Here is a 17,270-nt window from a genome sequence, read left to right on the forward strand (position 1 = left end):
TGTGGAGACCATTGCTCTCTGCTGACAGGACAGTGGAAATCAGCTGAGCTGTGTGCGCCTGCAGGTGGGGGGCAGGGAGTGGGCTTGCTGATCACCCCCCCAGTGCATCTCAGGTGCAAGTGAACTGGTAGCTTAAGCACTTACGGAATTCTGTTCACCGCTTGTAAAATGTTGCTTTTGCTATGCGGAGAGTCCACCCTTCCTGTGAGGAGTTCCGTGTTGTTCATTAAAAACCACAACAAGCTTCTGCTTTCAGCGTTAGAAACTTGTACTCGTGTAGCTGAGAGCTTCTGTACCTACACTGATGCTCGTTCTTTCACTCCTAGAAGGACGGCACTTCCACAGAGAAATCCTAATTGTTTCTTTCAAATTCCTATTGAAATGTGTGGATCCTTCCATCTAGGCTGACCGTGGACTCGTATAGAACGGTTCTGTGGAGGGCCATCTACGTGGCTCAGTTAAGCGTCCGACTCTCGGTTTTGGCTCAGGTCATGATCTCAGGGTCCTGGCATCGAGCCTCCCTTTGAGCTCCCTGCTCAACAGGGAGTCTGCTTCTCCCTCTCCCTCTTCCCTTCCCCCATTCATGCTCGCTCACTCTCTCTTAAATAAGTAAAATCTTAAAAAAAAGAAAAGACTGGTTCTGTGGAAATGCCCCCTTTAACCCTGACCCCTTGCATGGAGTTCTGCATGAAACTGTCCTCACTGCATGCTCAGCTCTTTCAGGAGAGCAAAACCACACATTGTACATGCTTTAAATAATTTGGTGTGTAAGACGATCTATCAAAAAATGTGAGCATTCTCAGCACACTTTAGAAGTGACAGCTGTTAAAAGCTGTGTTCTTCTGATAGAGTTTTTAGAACAAAATCTGTATGAAGTGTGATTTATGTTGCCATTGTTTAGGAAATTGTTTTTAAATTTATGTTATTTATAGTACACATTATTCCTCAAAGGATTTGAAGAGGCTTATTTGAAATAATACGTGAAAGAATAGGAAAAAACTAAAGTCAAGAAGAGGACACAGGGAGCAGCACAGTATTCCTGCTCTAGTTTTGGCCTTAGGATGCCATGTGACCAGAGTTCAAAGGGAACATAGTCATTGTAGTCTTACTGTCTGTGGGAGAAAGCGTAACAGTTCTTCAGAAGAAAAGCATTTTCTGGTACTCTTGTTCTGAGACAAGATTCACAGTCTGCTTGATTAGTCAGAGATTTTTAAAGGAGGGAACGCAGAGGAGTTAGGATCTTGGACTTCACATCCCATCTCTGCCTCCCACTAGCTGTGTGACCTCAGGCAAGTTGGTTAACTTCTCTGGCCCTTATTTTCCTCATCTGTAATACGGGCTGAGTGATACTTGCCTCATAGAAGTTAGTTGTGTATTAAATGAATTTATGAATTTAAAGGGCCATGGAGCGTCGCTGTAGGAAGCATTTTATAGGTGTCCTAGTAGAATTTTATAATATGTCAGGATCTCCCTATTTCAGGTGAGAGCATGGATCCAGGTTCATTCAACTGTTTGAGTTTAATTCCTGACACTGATTCGCTCTTGTTTCAGGGTAACTCATGTAACAATTCCTTCACCTCAATAAAATGGAAATAACAATCCTCTCATTCAAAGAATTCTTGTCAAGATTAAATAAAAGTTCACCCACAGTATTTTACCCAGAGCTTGGCCGTTGTAAGTGTCCAACAGGTGCAGCATGCTGCCAAGGTTGTGATAAATTCATATTTAATGTTACTTACTTAGACATTTGGTCTTGATAGATTATTGAAGCGGGTGTTTAAGTGATAGAATCTTAGCTACTTTGCAGTTATTTTGCAGGTACGAGGGACAGAAATGGATTTTGGTGACATATGAAGTCCCGCTTAGTGGCGATTGTACATTTTATTTCCTTATTGAATTCCTTGGCCATTTAAGGTTCATGTTTAATCCTCACACGGAGACTGACAGTGTGTTTGTACAGAACTTGTAACTTGTCAGGAGTGTCCTGGGTCCTCCAATTTGGTTCCTGCCTTGTTGTAACCTCCGTAGGTAGCTCACTGGGAGCTGGGACCGTGTGGTGGGGAGCCAGCGTTCTGTGTGATGCTCAGTCGCACCTGTTGCCTGGTGACATGGATGCCCTCCCCTCCATCCCAGCTGCCACAGGCCGTCCTGGGGGACTCATGCCAGATGGTGAACACAAAGCAGGGGCAGGACGAGGATAGTATTCCCAGCAATGACTTAGGAGACTCATGGAGCATTGGGGCAGTGCTGGCTGCCCACTCCTCAGGGCATTGCGCCCGCCCGGCAGGGCTTTGTGCAAGGCCAGGGGTGCTGGAGGCTTCTCGGGGGTTCATCTCCCAATGCAGTGATATTTTTCAGTGAGAGTAATCTTTATTGTGTTTCGTTTTACCCTTTACCTTGTTGAGGATTAGATCAGATAACTGCCTGGCCTCTGTGGAGATGAAGAATTTGTAGCTGCCGGAAAGTTCTCTTGAACGGAAGTCTTCCCTTCCCCTCAACGATGGAAGCATACGTCTAACAAAGCAAGGCCAAAGCAAGGCCGACAGATTTGGCTTTTATAAATCTTTGCTCCATTCCTAGAAGGTGGGGGAGGCGGCGTGGCATAGCTTTTGTTTGGGACTTAGTGCTGCTTTCAGGCCGAGGACTTGAGGGCCAGCCTGTCAGCTAGCCCAGACTCAGAAGACAGCAAAGCCAAACACACCGTTGGGTGGGGGGGAGGGCAGCAACCTCCCTCCTAACAACTTAACCCGTCTGTTGGAAATAAGGAAGAGGGGCTGCCATTCCCAAAAAGTTAAAAAAAAAAAATCATAAAATCGCTAATTACATTTTACCTTTTTAGATAAAATAGCTGAGGATTTTCCAGCATTTCCTGGAATTCTTTTTTTTTTTTTTTTTTTTTTTTAAATTTTTTTTTTTAAGATTTCATTTATTTGACAGCACAAGCAGGGGAAGCCGTGGAGGGGAGAGGGAGAAGCAGGCTTCCCGCCGAGCCCCTCGCCGGGCTCCATCTCAGGGTCCTGGGATCATGAGATCATGACCTGAGCCTAAGGCAGACGCTGAATCGACTGAGCCACCCAGGCACCCCTACTTTTGTTCTTCTCCTTTACTGTTGAGTGGGGTTTGTCCAGTGAGCCTCCAGCTGAGGTTCAAACATCGCTACCTTTGGCACCCCTCATGGCTTTCATCTTGGTTGTAACTGGAGGGCATTTAGGAGAATCCTGCTTATTACTAATGTTGGCACTTTCCTCTTTTTAGTCTTCCACTCATATTTATAAAAGGTGGAAAGGACAATATAGTAGGAAATAAAGTATACCAATTAACTTAAGTGTACAAGCAAGGCAGAGCCACTTTGTCCATGTCACGCTCTCAGCCATCCTGGCCAGCGGGACTGCCCCTCCACAGGTGCAGAGTGTTCTGCTCACCGCTGGCCTGGGAGGGCAGGGTGGGTGCTCGGTGTGTGATGAATGCATGAAAAGGTCGCTTTCTGGAATGGGAACCGCCTCTGTGTGCACTGACCTGTCACCTTTCTCTCACAGTCTCTAAATTAGGGACAGAAGCATCTGGGGGGGGGGTAATTCTCCATTGTTCAAACCCTCAAGCCGGCCATCCTGCGCCTGTGTATTTGAGGGACAGATGTGCCATAAAATGTGATAAACAGCCCTGTTTATGGAATGACCGTGTTCTGGCAAGTTGGCAGTGGAGTTTTTGTAAGTCAGACCTTTGCCCAGAGAACTTTCATGTGTCAAAGATTCCTGCGAGTGATCCAGTTTACAAAGAACCATATCTGATGTCTTCAGTAAGTTCATATTATTGAGAGTAAATTGGGTTTTCTTAAAATGAACATTTGCCATGACAAATCTCATGCTCCGAAGAGAGGACAGTATTGCTGAGGTACAATTAGTCAGCCCCGTCAGAGGGTATATGTTTTCGTGGGAATTTAATGAGAACACTGCCGTCTTGTGAAGGAGTTTGAGAGGAAATGAAATTGTGTCCAATTTGAGTCCTAGAAAATGCCATGTAGTCACATTGATTTTTAGAGTCTCCATTTTGTGCCAGGCCTTTTTTCACCTTCGGCTCCGATTTTCATTGGCCAGAGGACAGGCATTGCCCCTCTGCCAGCGCGCCCGCTGCTCCCGCCCTCCTCCCCTCCGCTCTTTTCTCTGGCCAGAGTGCGCTGACCCTCCTCAGAATCTGGTGGGCAGCTCAGAGGTCAGCCTTTGCAGCCGCATAGCTGGCGTTCCTGAGCCCAGTCCTGCCTGCTGTTGTTTGTTTAAGCCTGCAGTTGACTATGCTTCAGTCTTGCTGTTTCTGAGTATGGTGTCCGTAAGTGTGTGGCCGCTGGAGCTTGGGGCGCACTCTAGCCTCCGGGGTTTTGAGTGATGTGGCCGAAAATGTTCAGTCTGAGTAGAAGAAGGGACACACGGGCCCTGTTGTCCGCCTCCCTGGTAAATGAGAGCGCCTCCGTAGGACGTTGCGTGCAGAACGTGGGCCGGTCTTCCAGCCGGTGCTGATCAGCCGGAAGTTGTCCCCAGCGCTCCGCAGGTCTGGCAGGAGAGGACGCGAAGGGAAGGCAGCCCCGCGGCCAGGTACGGGGTGGCGCTCTCCCCCGCTCGTCAGCTGCTCCGGCTTCGGGCTTCTCTGGCGCCTCCGTGGAACACACGGCCCTATTTTTAGTGCCGGGCTGTCATTTCTGACGTGCTGCTGTGACAGAGATTCAGTCGCAGCTGCACCAGACATCCTGACTAAGAGGCCCCGTTTACAATAGGGATGGAACTTGTTTACCAAATACAAGATAACGGAACGTTACTGAGCTGCTCCCCGCCGCCTCCAACGCCAGGGCGGCGAGCGGGCGCCTTCCCCGGGGCGCCTGCGTGTGTGCCGGCCGTGACCCTGCCTGTGGCGTGCGTGCGGATTCGCTCGTTCTCTGTGCTCGCTGTGGTCGCCGCAGCCCGAGAGGGGCGAGGAGGAGAGCCCTACACCGGAGGGTTACAGAGGAGCAGCAGGGCCGGGGCGCTGGTTCCTGTCCGGATCTCCCATCTCCAGTCTTGTTCCGGTCTATCAAGATAGCGCCCATAAACGTGCCCCAAGGCTCGTGGTCTTCAGGGCACAAACACTAATGTCGCGGCAGGAAGAGACTGTGCTGGGTGCGCCTGGGACCGCCAGGCCTAGGACCCGCTAGTTTAGACTGTGTGACATAGGATCAACTTTGCCGCTGCTTTTCCAACATTTTGTGTATGGGAGCCCCCAGCTCTACCCAGTACATAAATGTGGCTCTTCTTGTAAGAAATTCTTTGAATGGCCAGTGATGGGAAAGCATTATTGAGATGGCGCAGCGACAAGCAGCTCTGGTGACACGTTCCCTGCCTCGGGGACATAGGGCCAGACGCGAGGTGAATGCTCACTCCCTTTTGGAAGGAGCGAGGGGGCTCGCTTTCCCCACCATATTCCTTAGCCTGACCTTCACGGTCTCAGGGTTCCGGCGGCACGACAGCCTGGCACATTTGCTCACGAGTCCTGCCACCTTCCTCACTTTCCCAGCGCGTGCGGTCCCTGGGATGGTCGCAGAGCTCAGGTGGTCTGCCAGGCAGATTTGGCGCCTCTGTGTGAAGAGGTGAAGTCGCAGCCCCGTGGCACTGTGTCCCTGGGGACGGCCCGAGGGGACTTTTGTTTCTCGAAGGAACTGCACTTTGTCACTGGGAGATCGGGCCCAGACGTCAGGTTTACATCCTTGGGGGCATGTGTGGCTCCTGAGGCTTGAGCTGTGGCCTGGCTGACTGGAGTTGGAGTAGGTACAGCTCTCTGTCCTGAGAGGGGTCTGAGGGGACAGAGGGACAGAGATGTACATGTGGAAGGCAGGGCTTGTGAGCACTTGGCTCCCCTAGGCTTGTCTCCCATCGGTCCCCAGGAGAGTGGGGCACAGAGCCTGGGGTCCGCAGCTGAGCCAGGCTGCTCTCTGAAAGGGGGTACGCTGCCATGCGGGGGCTCTGTTGCTGCGCTCTCTAGGACCACATCACTCTGCCCGTTCTTTTGTGTGTTGTTTCTCCGAACTGCTGCTAAGCTGGTGAGACTGGCCAATGCATTGTGTTGCCTTCAGCTGCATGTGGTTTGTCATTGCTGTGTGGTGTCCCCTGGTGGACTGGACCATCATTTGTTGGGTGATGCTTCCCACTATTGACAGCCATGCGGCTGCTTCCAATTTGCGGCTGCTCTGAGGAAGTCCCTCAGTGCGCTACAGGGGTGTCCCCAGGCACGTGTCTATCAGTGGGGCTGCTGTGCAATGGAATAAGTAGGTCTTCAACCAGCGGTGTGTGAGTGTGTCCATTTCTCAATTCATTGGATTGGTCATGAGGCCGGGTACTTCTCATGCGTTCACCGGCATTTGGACTTTACCTTTTGTGAAGGGCCTAGTCCTGTGTTTTCCTGATTTTTATCCTGAGATGTCTTACTCATTTGAAGGAACACTTGATCTATTCTGGAAGCTGGAAATGTGTCAGTGTGAGGCTGTATTTAAAAACGGAGTTGTCCCAGGCAGGCAGCCGGAATAGAGCCTCTCCTTTCTCTTGTAGATGCTCCCTCCTGCAGCATCACTGTTCCACCACAGCCCTCTCCTGTCCTTTCCTCACTGAAGCTTGTCGTCCTGGCCTGGGATTGTGTCCAGAATCGATGACCGTCCTCTCCTCTAGACAATGATTCATGAGGCATAGCAGAGGACCCTATTCTAACTAAACCCCTCTTTTTACCGCGCCCGATCAGGAATCCCGACCTGGGGAAGGAGGCGGCACAGTCACTGATGCGAGGGCCTCCTGAGAACCTTTTCAGTGTATTCTCTTTCCTTCCATACTGTTTTTCTCTTATCCTTGGCTGACTTCCCCTGAACACCACCGCTGCCAGTGGGTCACATGCCATTCAGAATCTCCCTGCACTGTTCACCTGAGCACTCAAGACCCCCTATGATCTGATCCCCTTTTCTTGCTTTCTTGACATTCTTAATCCAGAATCTTGACTGGTTACAGAGATTCTAAACTCCATAAAGACAGGAATGATTTGTTATGCCCTTGACTCCCTCAGTAGTTACTAGTTCTTGTTGACAGAAATGTATGCCTTTAAGGGAAGAGGTTGGTTTGGATAATATACTGATCTGTGTGTGTGTGTGTGTGTGTGTGTGTGTGTGTGTGTTGCACTGTATTCTGGTTACCTCTTGCTGTGGGGAGAAAACAGACAAAAACCCTAAAAAGCAAAATAAAACAAAATATAGCGGCCCCTGAACCTGCAATGTGGACTAGGCTTGGGAGGGATGGCTCACCTTTGCTCACCTGCTTGACCTGGTGTAGCTAGACTCTGGGGATCCGTTACCAGGACGGGCACACACATGCTTACCAGATTGTTGCTGGCTGTCTGCTCAGAGCTCACCTGGGACTAGGTTCCTCTCCCTGCGAGTGTCGCCGCAGGGCTGCTCAGGCTTCCTCCCACCATGGCAGCTGGGTTCCAAGAATGAGTGTTCTGAGGAGAAGCCACGGTCTCAGGGCCTGGCCCAGACACCGGCGTGTCATCATTTCTTCTGTGTTCTGTAGGTCAGAGCTGTCACAGAGCCCAGCCAGATTCAGGGGGCGGGGGATGATGCGTAGCCACCTTCCTGCCGGTGGGAGGATTGGATTACGCACGAACTTGTGGCCACTTCAGCCACTGCACACTAACAGACTCCGCCTCCCCTGTGACCTTCTTCTAGCCCTGACTGCCGCTGCCGGAAGAGGCAAGCTGGAGGTCTGCGAGCTGCTGCTGGAGCACGGAGCTGCTGTGTCTCGGACTAACAGGAGAGGGGTCCCACCTTTGTTTTGTGCAGCACGCCAGGGGCATTGGCAGGTACCTGGTGGGCCCGTGAAGGCTACAGAAACAATGGGTGGGATAGAGTTCACTGCGGCCCATCTCCCTGGGGCCGCGTGCAGCTCCCTAGCCCTGTCTTTTTCACGCACTTGGCTTCTGCTTGTGCTGTCAGTTCTCCTCGATAACCACAAACGTTTGACAGGCAAGCGCAGTCTGCCACGGTAGGCTGGTAACCAGGAGCTAGGCTGGGGCTGGGGGAGACCGGCAGCTGCTTCCTTTCACCCAGCGACAGATAGCGGAGTGGGTGCACCCTGTCACCATGACAGAACACTTGCTGTGACACACCTGTTGTCGTGATTGTGTGACCCGTTTGTCCAACATACTTAGAAGAAGAGTGGTTCTGTTGTGCTCTTTAGAAAAAGAAACAATTTTCTCTCTGCTCCAGCACTGTGATTCAGGCTGGTTTCTTTGTTTTCTTTTTTAAAGATTTATTTGTTAGAACACAAGCATGAGGGGCAGAGGGAAAGGGAGAGGGAGAAAAAATCTCAAGCAGACTTCCTGCTGAGCGCAGAGCCCAATGTGGGGCTCAGTCCCAGGACCCCAAGATCCTGACCTGAGACGAAACCAAGAGTTGGATGCTTACCCGACTGTGCCACCCAGGGGCCGCATCAGGCTGGTTTCTTTGACTAGGAGTGACTTGTTGTTGTCTTAATTCAAGGGAGCTGTGGATCCTTGAGAACAGCAGTTCGGTCATTGATTCATTTTGTAAGCAGCGGCCATGGACCCACCCCATGCCTGGCAGCAGTTACACACAAGCTGCAAACAAACACATGGATCTTACCATGTCCATTGTAGGAAGAATTTTCTAGACCCAAGTTTACATCATGGAATCGTGTCACTCCTTGCTAGTCCCATTGTCAGGAACTGCAAGTGATCCCCACCAGGATTTTGGCTTTGCAATTCCATTTCCAAGAGCTTGGTTTGTACCATCTGGTCCCTATCATCCTCACAACTTCTCTGTGCTGCCCCAGCTCATCCTCTCTCCCAGTCTCAGTATTCCTAAATCACGGGGAGGTTTGGAAAGCTCATGTTAGTGTGTGAGGAGCAAGCAAGCATTGGGAATATGCCACCATTCTTGTTGTGGCCGTATAACCGATACCGTGCCAGAGGGAGGGGGATGCTGGCCCACCCCCTACATAAAGGCCATCGGACTGAGATGGTAGTTGTTCCCCGGGCCTTATTACTGTGCACTGGTTGAAGGCATGGTTCGGAGGCTGGAAATCTCTTCCAGGAAGCTTTGCTAAAAATTGCCTGCTGTGAAGGTCAATCCATCCGCTAAGCCCCCAAGGCTTAGAAAAGCAGATTGCTGGGACGCCTGGGTAGCGCAGTCGTTAGGCGTCTGTCTTCGGCTCAGGGCGTGATCCCGGTGTTTCGGGATCGAGTCCCACATCGGGCTCTTCTGCTGGGAGCCTGCTTCTTCCTCTCCCACTCCCCCTGCTTCTGTTCCCTCTCTCGCTGGCTGTCTCTCTTCTCTCAAATAAATAAATAAATAAATAATCTTAAAAAAAAAGAAAAGAAAAGCAGATTGCTTGGGGGTGTGGTGGGTGAATGCTTTCCTGCAGCCTGTGGTCTCCTACCCAAGTGTAGCCACACCCCCACCACAGGACCCACGACCGTTGTCCGCTCCTTTAGTTCTCCGCCCTTATCCCATACGCCCTGTCGTGGCTGTCCGGTCATTGCTGGTACCATTGCGATCGGTACCTCCCCTTCTCCTCGTTGCTGTTTATGCCTTGTAGTATATACATATGCCTACGTATAGTAGCGCGTCGGGCATGTCGACAAAAAGAGTATATATTTGCAAGAAGATTCTGTCCAAAGGAATACAATGGAAAGATTTCACAGGCCCTACAAATCACACAATTTAGGCATTTGAAGAAGAAAGTCCTTTACTTCTTTTAAGTGTAGAAAAATTTGCCTGGGCAGAGAGCACAAGATCTGAAACGGAGCCAGAGAGATTGTAATTCCAAGTATTTCTTTCAGATTGTTAGATTGCTTTTGGACCGCGGCTGTGATGTGAGCCTAAGTGACAAGCAGGGCCGCACGCCCCTCATGGTGGCCGCTTGTGAAGGACACTTGAGCACCGTGGAATTTCTCCTCTCAAAAGGTAGCAGCGTGGGAGCCCCTGTAGAGGTTTCTTTGGGAAGGACGAAGCAAAGAGCTTTGGCAGATCCACTGACAGTACTTTCTGATTCAAGTTTGCAAAGTCTTGTCAGGGACGTTTTCTGATTTACACAGAAGTAGAAAGAACGGGTAGCAAATGTCTTATGCATTGCTCTCTACCACAGCGGTGGTCATTTTGCTGCCTTCAGATTCCAGAGGCTTGCTTGCCACCCGTCCACGCAGGTGTTCGCAGACGTGAATCCCTGGGCTTCTGGGCCCTGTCTTACTGAGTTCCTGTTCTATGAATGCACTGTTCTTGCAGGTGCCGCCCTTTCTTCTCTGGACAAAGAGGGTCTGTCGGCATTAAGCTGGGCTTGTCTGAAAGGTCACAGAGCAGTGGTCCAGTTTCTGGTTGAGGAAGGAGCCGAGATAGACCAGACGGACAAGAACGGCCGCACTCCCTTGGACCTGGCCGCCTTCTACGGCGACGCGGAGACCGTAGGTACCCGCAGGTGGTCACGCTATCCGCCTGCACACGGGCCTGCACTGCACAGAAGCCATTCCCTGAGTGGGCATGAGGCCGTGTCTGGGTGTGGTCAGCGTGTATGGGCCTGCTGGGGGCAGCTTTCATTGTTCTCTTACTCTCTGGCATGCAGTCTGTTCCAGAACTTTACTAAAGATTTTAATAGACTCTTAAAACCTTCAAAATACACGATCACAAACTGTGTTTACAGCAGACACATAATTGAATATATACACACATATGCATACGGAGTTTTATTTTCTTCTAGTAACCCATATAAATAGAGTTCCTGTACAGAGCGTTTCAAAATCGCTTTTTATGTATATGAGAAATTACTGATCAAATAGTTATCTGGTTTGTTTTTAAATGGATGTGCCATTGTCTAGAAATAATGTAAAGTGCTTAGGGCACTGTCTTTATCTCTTTGCCAAATGCCTAAGTCTAATGGAGATCAGAAGGGACAAAACATTAATAAACTAAGAACTGCAAAATGTCTTTCAGGGCAGAAAGCGTGTCTTTGTCAGGTTCCACATCCCAGGCACTGAGCAGGTGTTAAATGAATTTTCGGCTCCTTGAGAGTTAACCACTTTTGAAGAACTAAATATGTCTCGTGTGCAGACTCGCCAGAGAGACAGGTTTGCTGGGAGCAATGGAACCTGGAGCAGAAGCTGTCCTCACCCTGCACATCTGTGCCTTGATGCTTTTAGGAGGCAGTGGTGTTGGGGTTCAGCGGTCTCCGCTTCCTGGACAGTGTAAATTGTACTTAACGTTGATTTTCCAAAAACGGCTGTGTAACTAAACCTCCCATATCCATACTTTCATGTTTCAGCTTACATCACCTTACCAAATTCTAGTTTATCAGCATTAGGGAAGCGTGAAGGAGCTTAACATTCTAGTTTAATTTTTTTTTTAATTGTGAGTAAAAAACACACAACATAAAATTTACTATCTTAACCATTTCTAAGCAAAGAGTTCAGTAGTGTTAAGTACTTCACGTTAATGTACAGCTAACGTCCACACTTTACCCTGTGACCCTGAAACTCTGTACCCACTCAGCAAGGCCTCGTTTCTCTCCTGCAGCCCCGGGCAGCCACATTCTGCTTTGTCTCCGTGAATTGACTATGCCAGCACCTCACTTACGTGGATTCCTTCAATAGTTGTCCTTTGGTGGCTGGCTTCTTTCACTTAGCATCATGTCTTCAGGGTTCATCCATGTTGTAGCCTGTAACAGGATTTCCTTCCTTTTTAAGGCTGAAAACCACGCCACCGTATGGCTCTGCCACATTGTATTAATCAGTTCATCTGTCCGTGAACACTTGGGTTGCTTCCAGCTATTAGGAATAGTGTGTGTACTTGTGAACATGGGCGTGCAAATATCTCTTCAAGATCCTGTAACTTCTTCCAGATCTATCTGTATTCTTTAGCATATGTACCCAGAAGTGGGATGGCTGGAACCAATGATAATACTGTTTTTTATTTTTTGAGGAAACCCCATACTGTGTCTAGAGTGGTCACACCAGTTTACATTCTCACCAACAGTGCACAGCGGTTCCTGTTTCTTCACAGCCTCCCCAGCACTTATTATTTTCTTTTTCCTCCCTCCTCCCTCCCTCCCTTCCTTTCTTTTTGTAGCAGCCATCCTAATGGTATGAGGAGGTGATATCGTGTGGTTTTCATCTGCATCTCCCTAATGATTAGTGATGTTGAACATCTTCTCATATGCTTGGTGGCCATTTGTGTATCATCTTTAGAGAAATGTCTATTCATGTCCTTTGCCTGTTTTAAAATGGGGATATTTGGGTTTTTTGTTGTTGAGTGTAGAAGCTCTTTATATATTATGGAATTCAACCCTGTGTCATTTTGAGCAGCTGGTGGACTGTCAGATTCACATGAAAATCTAAGCTGGCTACAGACTTCTTTTCTAGTGAGTAGAACAATTTGAGTAGCCAAAGTGGTTTTTTTCTCTCTGTTCTATGTTCAAGTGACTGCTATTGTACCACATCAAATCGATATATGTACCATGGTCCCAGAACTTGCCTCTTTACATTCCCATTATTTGAGTCTCTTTCCTAAGCCTTAAAGTGAGTTATAATAGGGTTTATGTGATCTCAGGCTGCTAGCTTCTCCAGGCTGCCGTCCCAGGCAGTGTGGATCTGAGCATTTCTGAAGTGCCCATTGCTGTAGGCTGCCAGTGCATTGGAGCTGTTGCAGAAGTCTGCCTCCTAAGTAACTGGAGATGAAAAGATGACTGTGGCCCTCTCTGTGGCCCAGGAAGTGGACGTGCATGTACGCATCTGCGGTGTTTGGGTGCGTGTACATAACATGTCCCTCCCTAGGAGTGTTCACCCGCCTGCCCCGTTGCTGATAGCAGAGTGGGTTTTAGCCGTGGATTACAGCTCCTCTGTTTCCTTTCGGCTTTATTTCCGTTAGGATCCTTAATGGCCAGAGGTAGGGAAGATCACAGTAAACCCAAGACGGCCAGCTCCTCCCCAGGATGCAGAAGTGGGTAGGGTGCGGCACGCTTGCCACCAGCCACCTCTCAGGGCTCTGTCTTTCCCACCACAGGTGCTGTATCTGGTTGAGAAGGGAGCCGTGATTGAGCACGTGGACCACAGCGGCATGCGCCCCTTGGACAGAGCCATTGGTTGTCGAAACACATCTGTAGTGGTTACACTGCTGAGAAAAGGAGCCAAATTAGGTCAGTAAATGCCTCATTTCAGCAGCGGAAGAGGGAGGTTAGCTCCAGATTCTAGAATATGTCAGGGGCCATGAAGACTTACCTGGTCCCAGATTAAGAAGTAAGATGTGTCAGGTGCTTAGAGATTTTTTTCTTCCTTTCTAAGGCTCATTTAATCATAGATTTCCAAAATGCTTAAATAGCTCATAACATGATCACTGCAGTGTAGGTAGAAAGCAGCAGCCAGTGTTGAAGGAGAGTCTAGAATTGAGGGTGTTAGGGATGCCTGGGAGCCATCGCGGGGAGCGGGGTTCCATTCATCTCTTTGGGGGAGGCCAATATCATGGTTGAGAAAGCTCACAGGTGGCTCTGCTGAACAGCCAAGTTTGAGAACCACTGTTCTGGAGTCGTCCTAGTCCGTGGGGAAGAGCAGTGGCAGCCCCCACAGTTTCCATGAAGGAAAGGTCACAGGCTTTACTGGAAACAGGATCGTGGGTCCCTTGAGGACACTGATGGGGCAGAGGGGACTCTGAGTAGGGAGAGCCCCTTCTGTGTGGTTGGCCAGAATGTGACCCACCACTCAGAATGTGTGGGTACAGGGCAACCAGAACAGGGCTCTTGTAGTTTAATATGCTAGACCTGTGACCCGTGGCAGTTGTGAGGTGGGGACACGGGCGAAGATGAGAACATCCGCTGGGGGCAGTTCACCATCTCGGGATTTATTCTAAGCAGCTTCTAGTTTTAGCTTCTTTCATCCTCACCTACCCTCTAAGTAGTGGTAACCCCATCATGTTACAGAGGAGGAAACCGAGGCGCAGCGGGGGCATGTAGCTTCCCTAAGGTCGTAATGCTGGGCAGCGTCCGTGTTTGAAGCAGAGTGGTGTGGCTCCGGGCCCTGCTGTCCCGTAAGCAGCCCCTGCTGCATGCGCTCTGGAGCGGGCCATGTGGGCCGCAGAGATGCGAGCCGTGCGGAGGGCGGGCGGGGGAGCCCGCCTGTCTGAGCCCACACAGTGCAGGAGCGCCAGGGGGCCCTGCGGGAAGCGAAGGAGATGATTCGGAAGCCGTGTTTAATGGACTTTTCCCAGATTCCCCACAGGAACAGGGTGGGGGGGATGGGCACGGCTGTTCTGATGCCTCGGTTTCCCAGTATTGTGTTTTTATCAGAGTAACAGGTGTGCCTGGTACAGCCTCCCTTCCAGGTGATTCGTTCAGCGTGAGGCAGATTTGAAGGGAGGTCAGCTGCCCAGGGGCCAGCCTATGTCCCCTTCGTGTTACCGTTGTCTGGAGGCTGCTGTCTGTGGCCTTCGCTGCAGTGCGGCCTCACAAGCGGTGACCTTTCCTCCCCAAGCACTGACATACCTCTGAATGCGTCTTTGTTTTGCAGGAAATGCTGCCTGGGCGATGGCTACTTCCAAACCTGATATTTTGATTATACTTTTACAGAAATTGATGGAGGAAGGAAACATGATGTACAAAGTAAGTGGTATCACCCTTTTCTAGGATGTGACAGCCCACGAGCAGCCTCTGAGCCTGGCGTGGAGCGGTCGGGACTGTGCCACTGCACACAACCCCGGTGGCCGGGCTCCAGGAGACGCTTGCGGGGCTCCCGGCCCAGGCTTTCGTGTCTCAATAGCAGGACCTTCCAGGTAGAAGGCACCTGTCTGTGTTTGAGACTTAGGGCCTGAAGCCCTGGCAAGAAGACAGAATGGCTTCAGGCAGGAGATTCTTTAGTACACCGGGGGAGTGACACACGTGGGAAAGGGATGCTCAGGAGACATTTTCAGAAGAAAAGGATCATTAAGTTTCCTAAGACTTCATTATCTTAGTTTTAATATCCATAAGCTTCTGCAATTTGAAATGGTTTCTAGAGATATTTTTACTTAAGATCATCCAGGAGTATATGATACTGTGTTACTCGGGAGAGTGACTTCATTTTTCCCCCATTTTCCCTTAGAGATGGAAATATAAAGACTAATAATTTAAAAGTAAAACTTTTAAATAAACTTTAAAGGAAAATTTCCAAAATAAGACAACGATCAGAGGTCAGATTTTTCCTGTGAAGGGCCAGACAGTAAATATGTTAGGCTTTGCCGTGTGGTCTCTGTCACTGCCCCCCAGCTTTGCTGCTGCGGCAGGAAAGCAGCCACAGGTGACACACGAGCAATGGGCATGGCCATGTCCCAGGGAGACTGTATTTGTAAAAATGGGCGGCAGGCCAGATTTGGCCCAGAAGCTGTGATTTGCCCACCCTTGGCTTACATAGATGCTTTAGGCCATTTATGTGGATCACTGCTCTTTCCAGGTCTGTGATTAGACAGAATTAAATGTTTTGAAAACAAGCAAAAAAAATTGCATTATGACCATTTTAATCCTTTTATCATGAGGCTGCTGCCTGGGCTACATTTAGTTTTTCCTTTTTCTTTTTTTAATAATAACAAATAAGTAGGCAGCTAGCACAACGCAGCAGGGTGTCTGGCTCGGAATCCTTTTGAAATTGAGTTCAGAGTGTGTGTTGTTGTGGCTTTGAAGTGGTTTTAATATGAATTTTGGTAGGCAATTATGTTAGGAATATCAAGCCATTTTCAACAGACTTCATACCTGCTGTGCCGTGGAACTGACTGAGCAAATGGATTTCTTAGCCTTGAAAATGACACGCGGCGCTGTTCGATTTTTAAATCCCGTACTTTAGTTCCTCTTCAAAGAAAAATTGTGATTCTACAGCAAGCTCTAGGCTTCTCCACAAGACTGTACTTGCCTTGAGAACTGCATCATTTCTTCATCTGATTTCTATTACACTTAGCATTAAAACATCTGTAGATGAGGGATCATCTCAGAAATGGATTTCAAAAATATATAACAGAGGGGCGCCTGGGTGGCTCAGATCAGTGTGGGACTCTTGATTTCGGCTCAGGTCATGATCTCAGGGTCTTGAGATGGACCCATGCTGGGCTCAGCGCTGGGCTGGGAGCCTGCTTAAGATTCTCTCTCCCTCTTTCCCTCTCAAAAAAAAAAAATAATAATAAAATATAAGTAACAGGATAATCTGATGTATTAAGATTGATAATGATCAATTTGTCAACGAACAGACTGCGTCCTAGAAAAGCGTCTTCTGTCTTCCTGCGCCAAGCCTGTGCAGGCAGGGAGGTGGCACCCCCAGCAGGACCCGCCCCTGTGCTCCGAGGGTTTCGGTGGGGGGAGGGGGGAGAACCTCGCCAGGGTCTGCAGGCCGTGGGAGCCTCTTCATCCGGGAGCACCTGGAAAAGGATGAATTTCTCTGCTTTTTGATTCCTAGAAAGGGAAGATGAAAGAGGCAGCCCAGAGGTACCAGTATGCCTTAAGGAAGTTTCCCCGAGAAGGATTTGGAGAGGACATGAGGCCGTTCAATGAACTCAGAGTTTCCCTCTATCTAAATTTGTCTCGCTGCCGAAGAAAAACAAATGTAAGCTGCGGGCCTTAGTGTGTTCTTTCAGTAGCAGCGGGTTGGCTTGTGGTAAAGGCCCAACCGAGGCATGGGGCCCCGGTGTGAACCAACACCTCTGTGAACTTGGCGTGTGGTGAGCTGCTTCTCTTGGGTGGTCGTCATGTGATCAGTGTCACGACCGCCTCTCAGGGTGCTGAGAGAATGCATCGGAGGGCGCTGTCCTCCGGCTCAGCAATGAGAGGCCCGCCGACTGCGCCAGCCTCTTCCCAACTGGGTGCTGCCGACATTGTCAGGGGTGGCCCTGCCCAGACGCTGGAGGAAGAGGTACCATTGAGTTAAACACGGGTGTGTTCTCATCCGCCTACTGGTTATTGTGTTTGCCCAGAGGGTATACCAGTAATTGGTTAACTTGTAATTAGTAGTAGTTAATTCATAGTTAACTTGTAACTAGTAACTAGTAGACTTGTTACAGTACTTCTTTCTCCTTTTTTTTTTTTTTTTTTAAACTTCATCTTCTCACCACCAAATCCACTGACCTGCTTGCTTCTGTGCCCGCGTATTGGGCAAGCTGCTCCAGGCACAGTGTCTCGGCCCGTCTGTCTGCTGGTCCCTGGGTGCGCAGCTTCCGCCCGTGCGTGCCTTCGGGTGCACGGCTTCTACCCGCTATT

At 49.5% G+C, this 17,270-nt stretch overlaps 1 protein-coding gene across 1 annotated transcript in view; it reads left to right on the plus strand.

Annotated features, from left to right (window-relative positions):
- The window catches only part of TANC1 (tetratricopeptide repeat, ankyrin repeat and coiled-coil containing 1), a 235,757-nt gene that overhangs the window by 214,428 nt on the left and 4,059 nt on the right, over positions 1-17,270 (plus strand). Inside the window, 6 exon segments of the mRNA XM_034643399.1 lie at positions 7,727-7,860; positions 9,862-9,985; positions 10,304-10,479; positions 13,070-13,202; positions 14,566-14,657; positions 16,474-16,620. Of these exon segments, the coding sequence (XP_034499290.1) occupies positions 7,727-7,860; positions 9,862-9,985; positions 10,304-10,479; positions 13,070-13,202; positions 14,566-14,657; positions 16,474-16,620 (806 nt within the window).

The sequence above is a fragment of the Ailuropoda melanoleuca genome, chromosome 2 (assembly GCF_002007445.2).
Source record: "Ailuropoda melanoleuca isolate Jingjing chromosome 2, ASM200744v2, whole genome shotgun sequence".
Taxonomy (NCBI): Eukaryota; Metazoa; Chordata; class Mammalia; order Carnivora; family Ursidae; genus Ailuropoda; species Ailuropoda melanoleuca.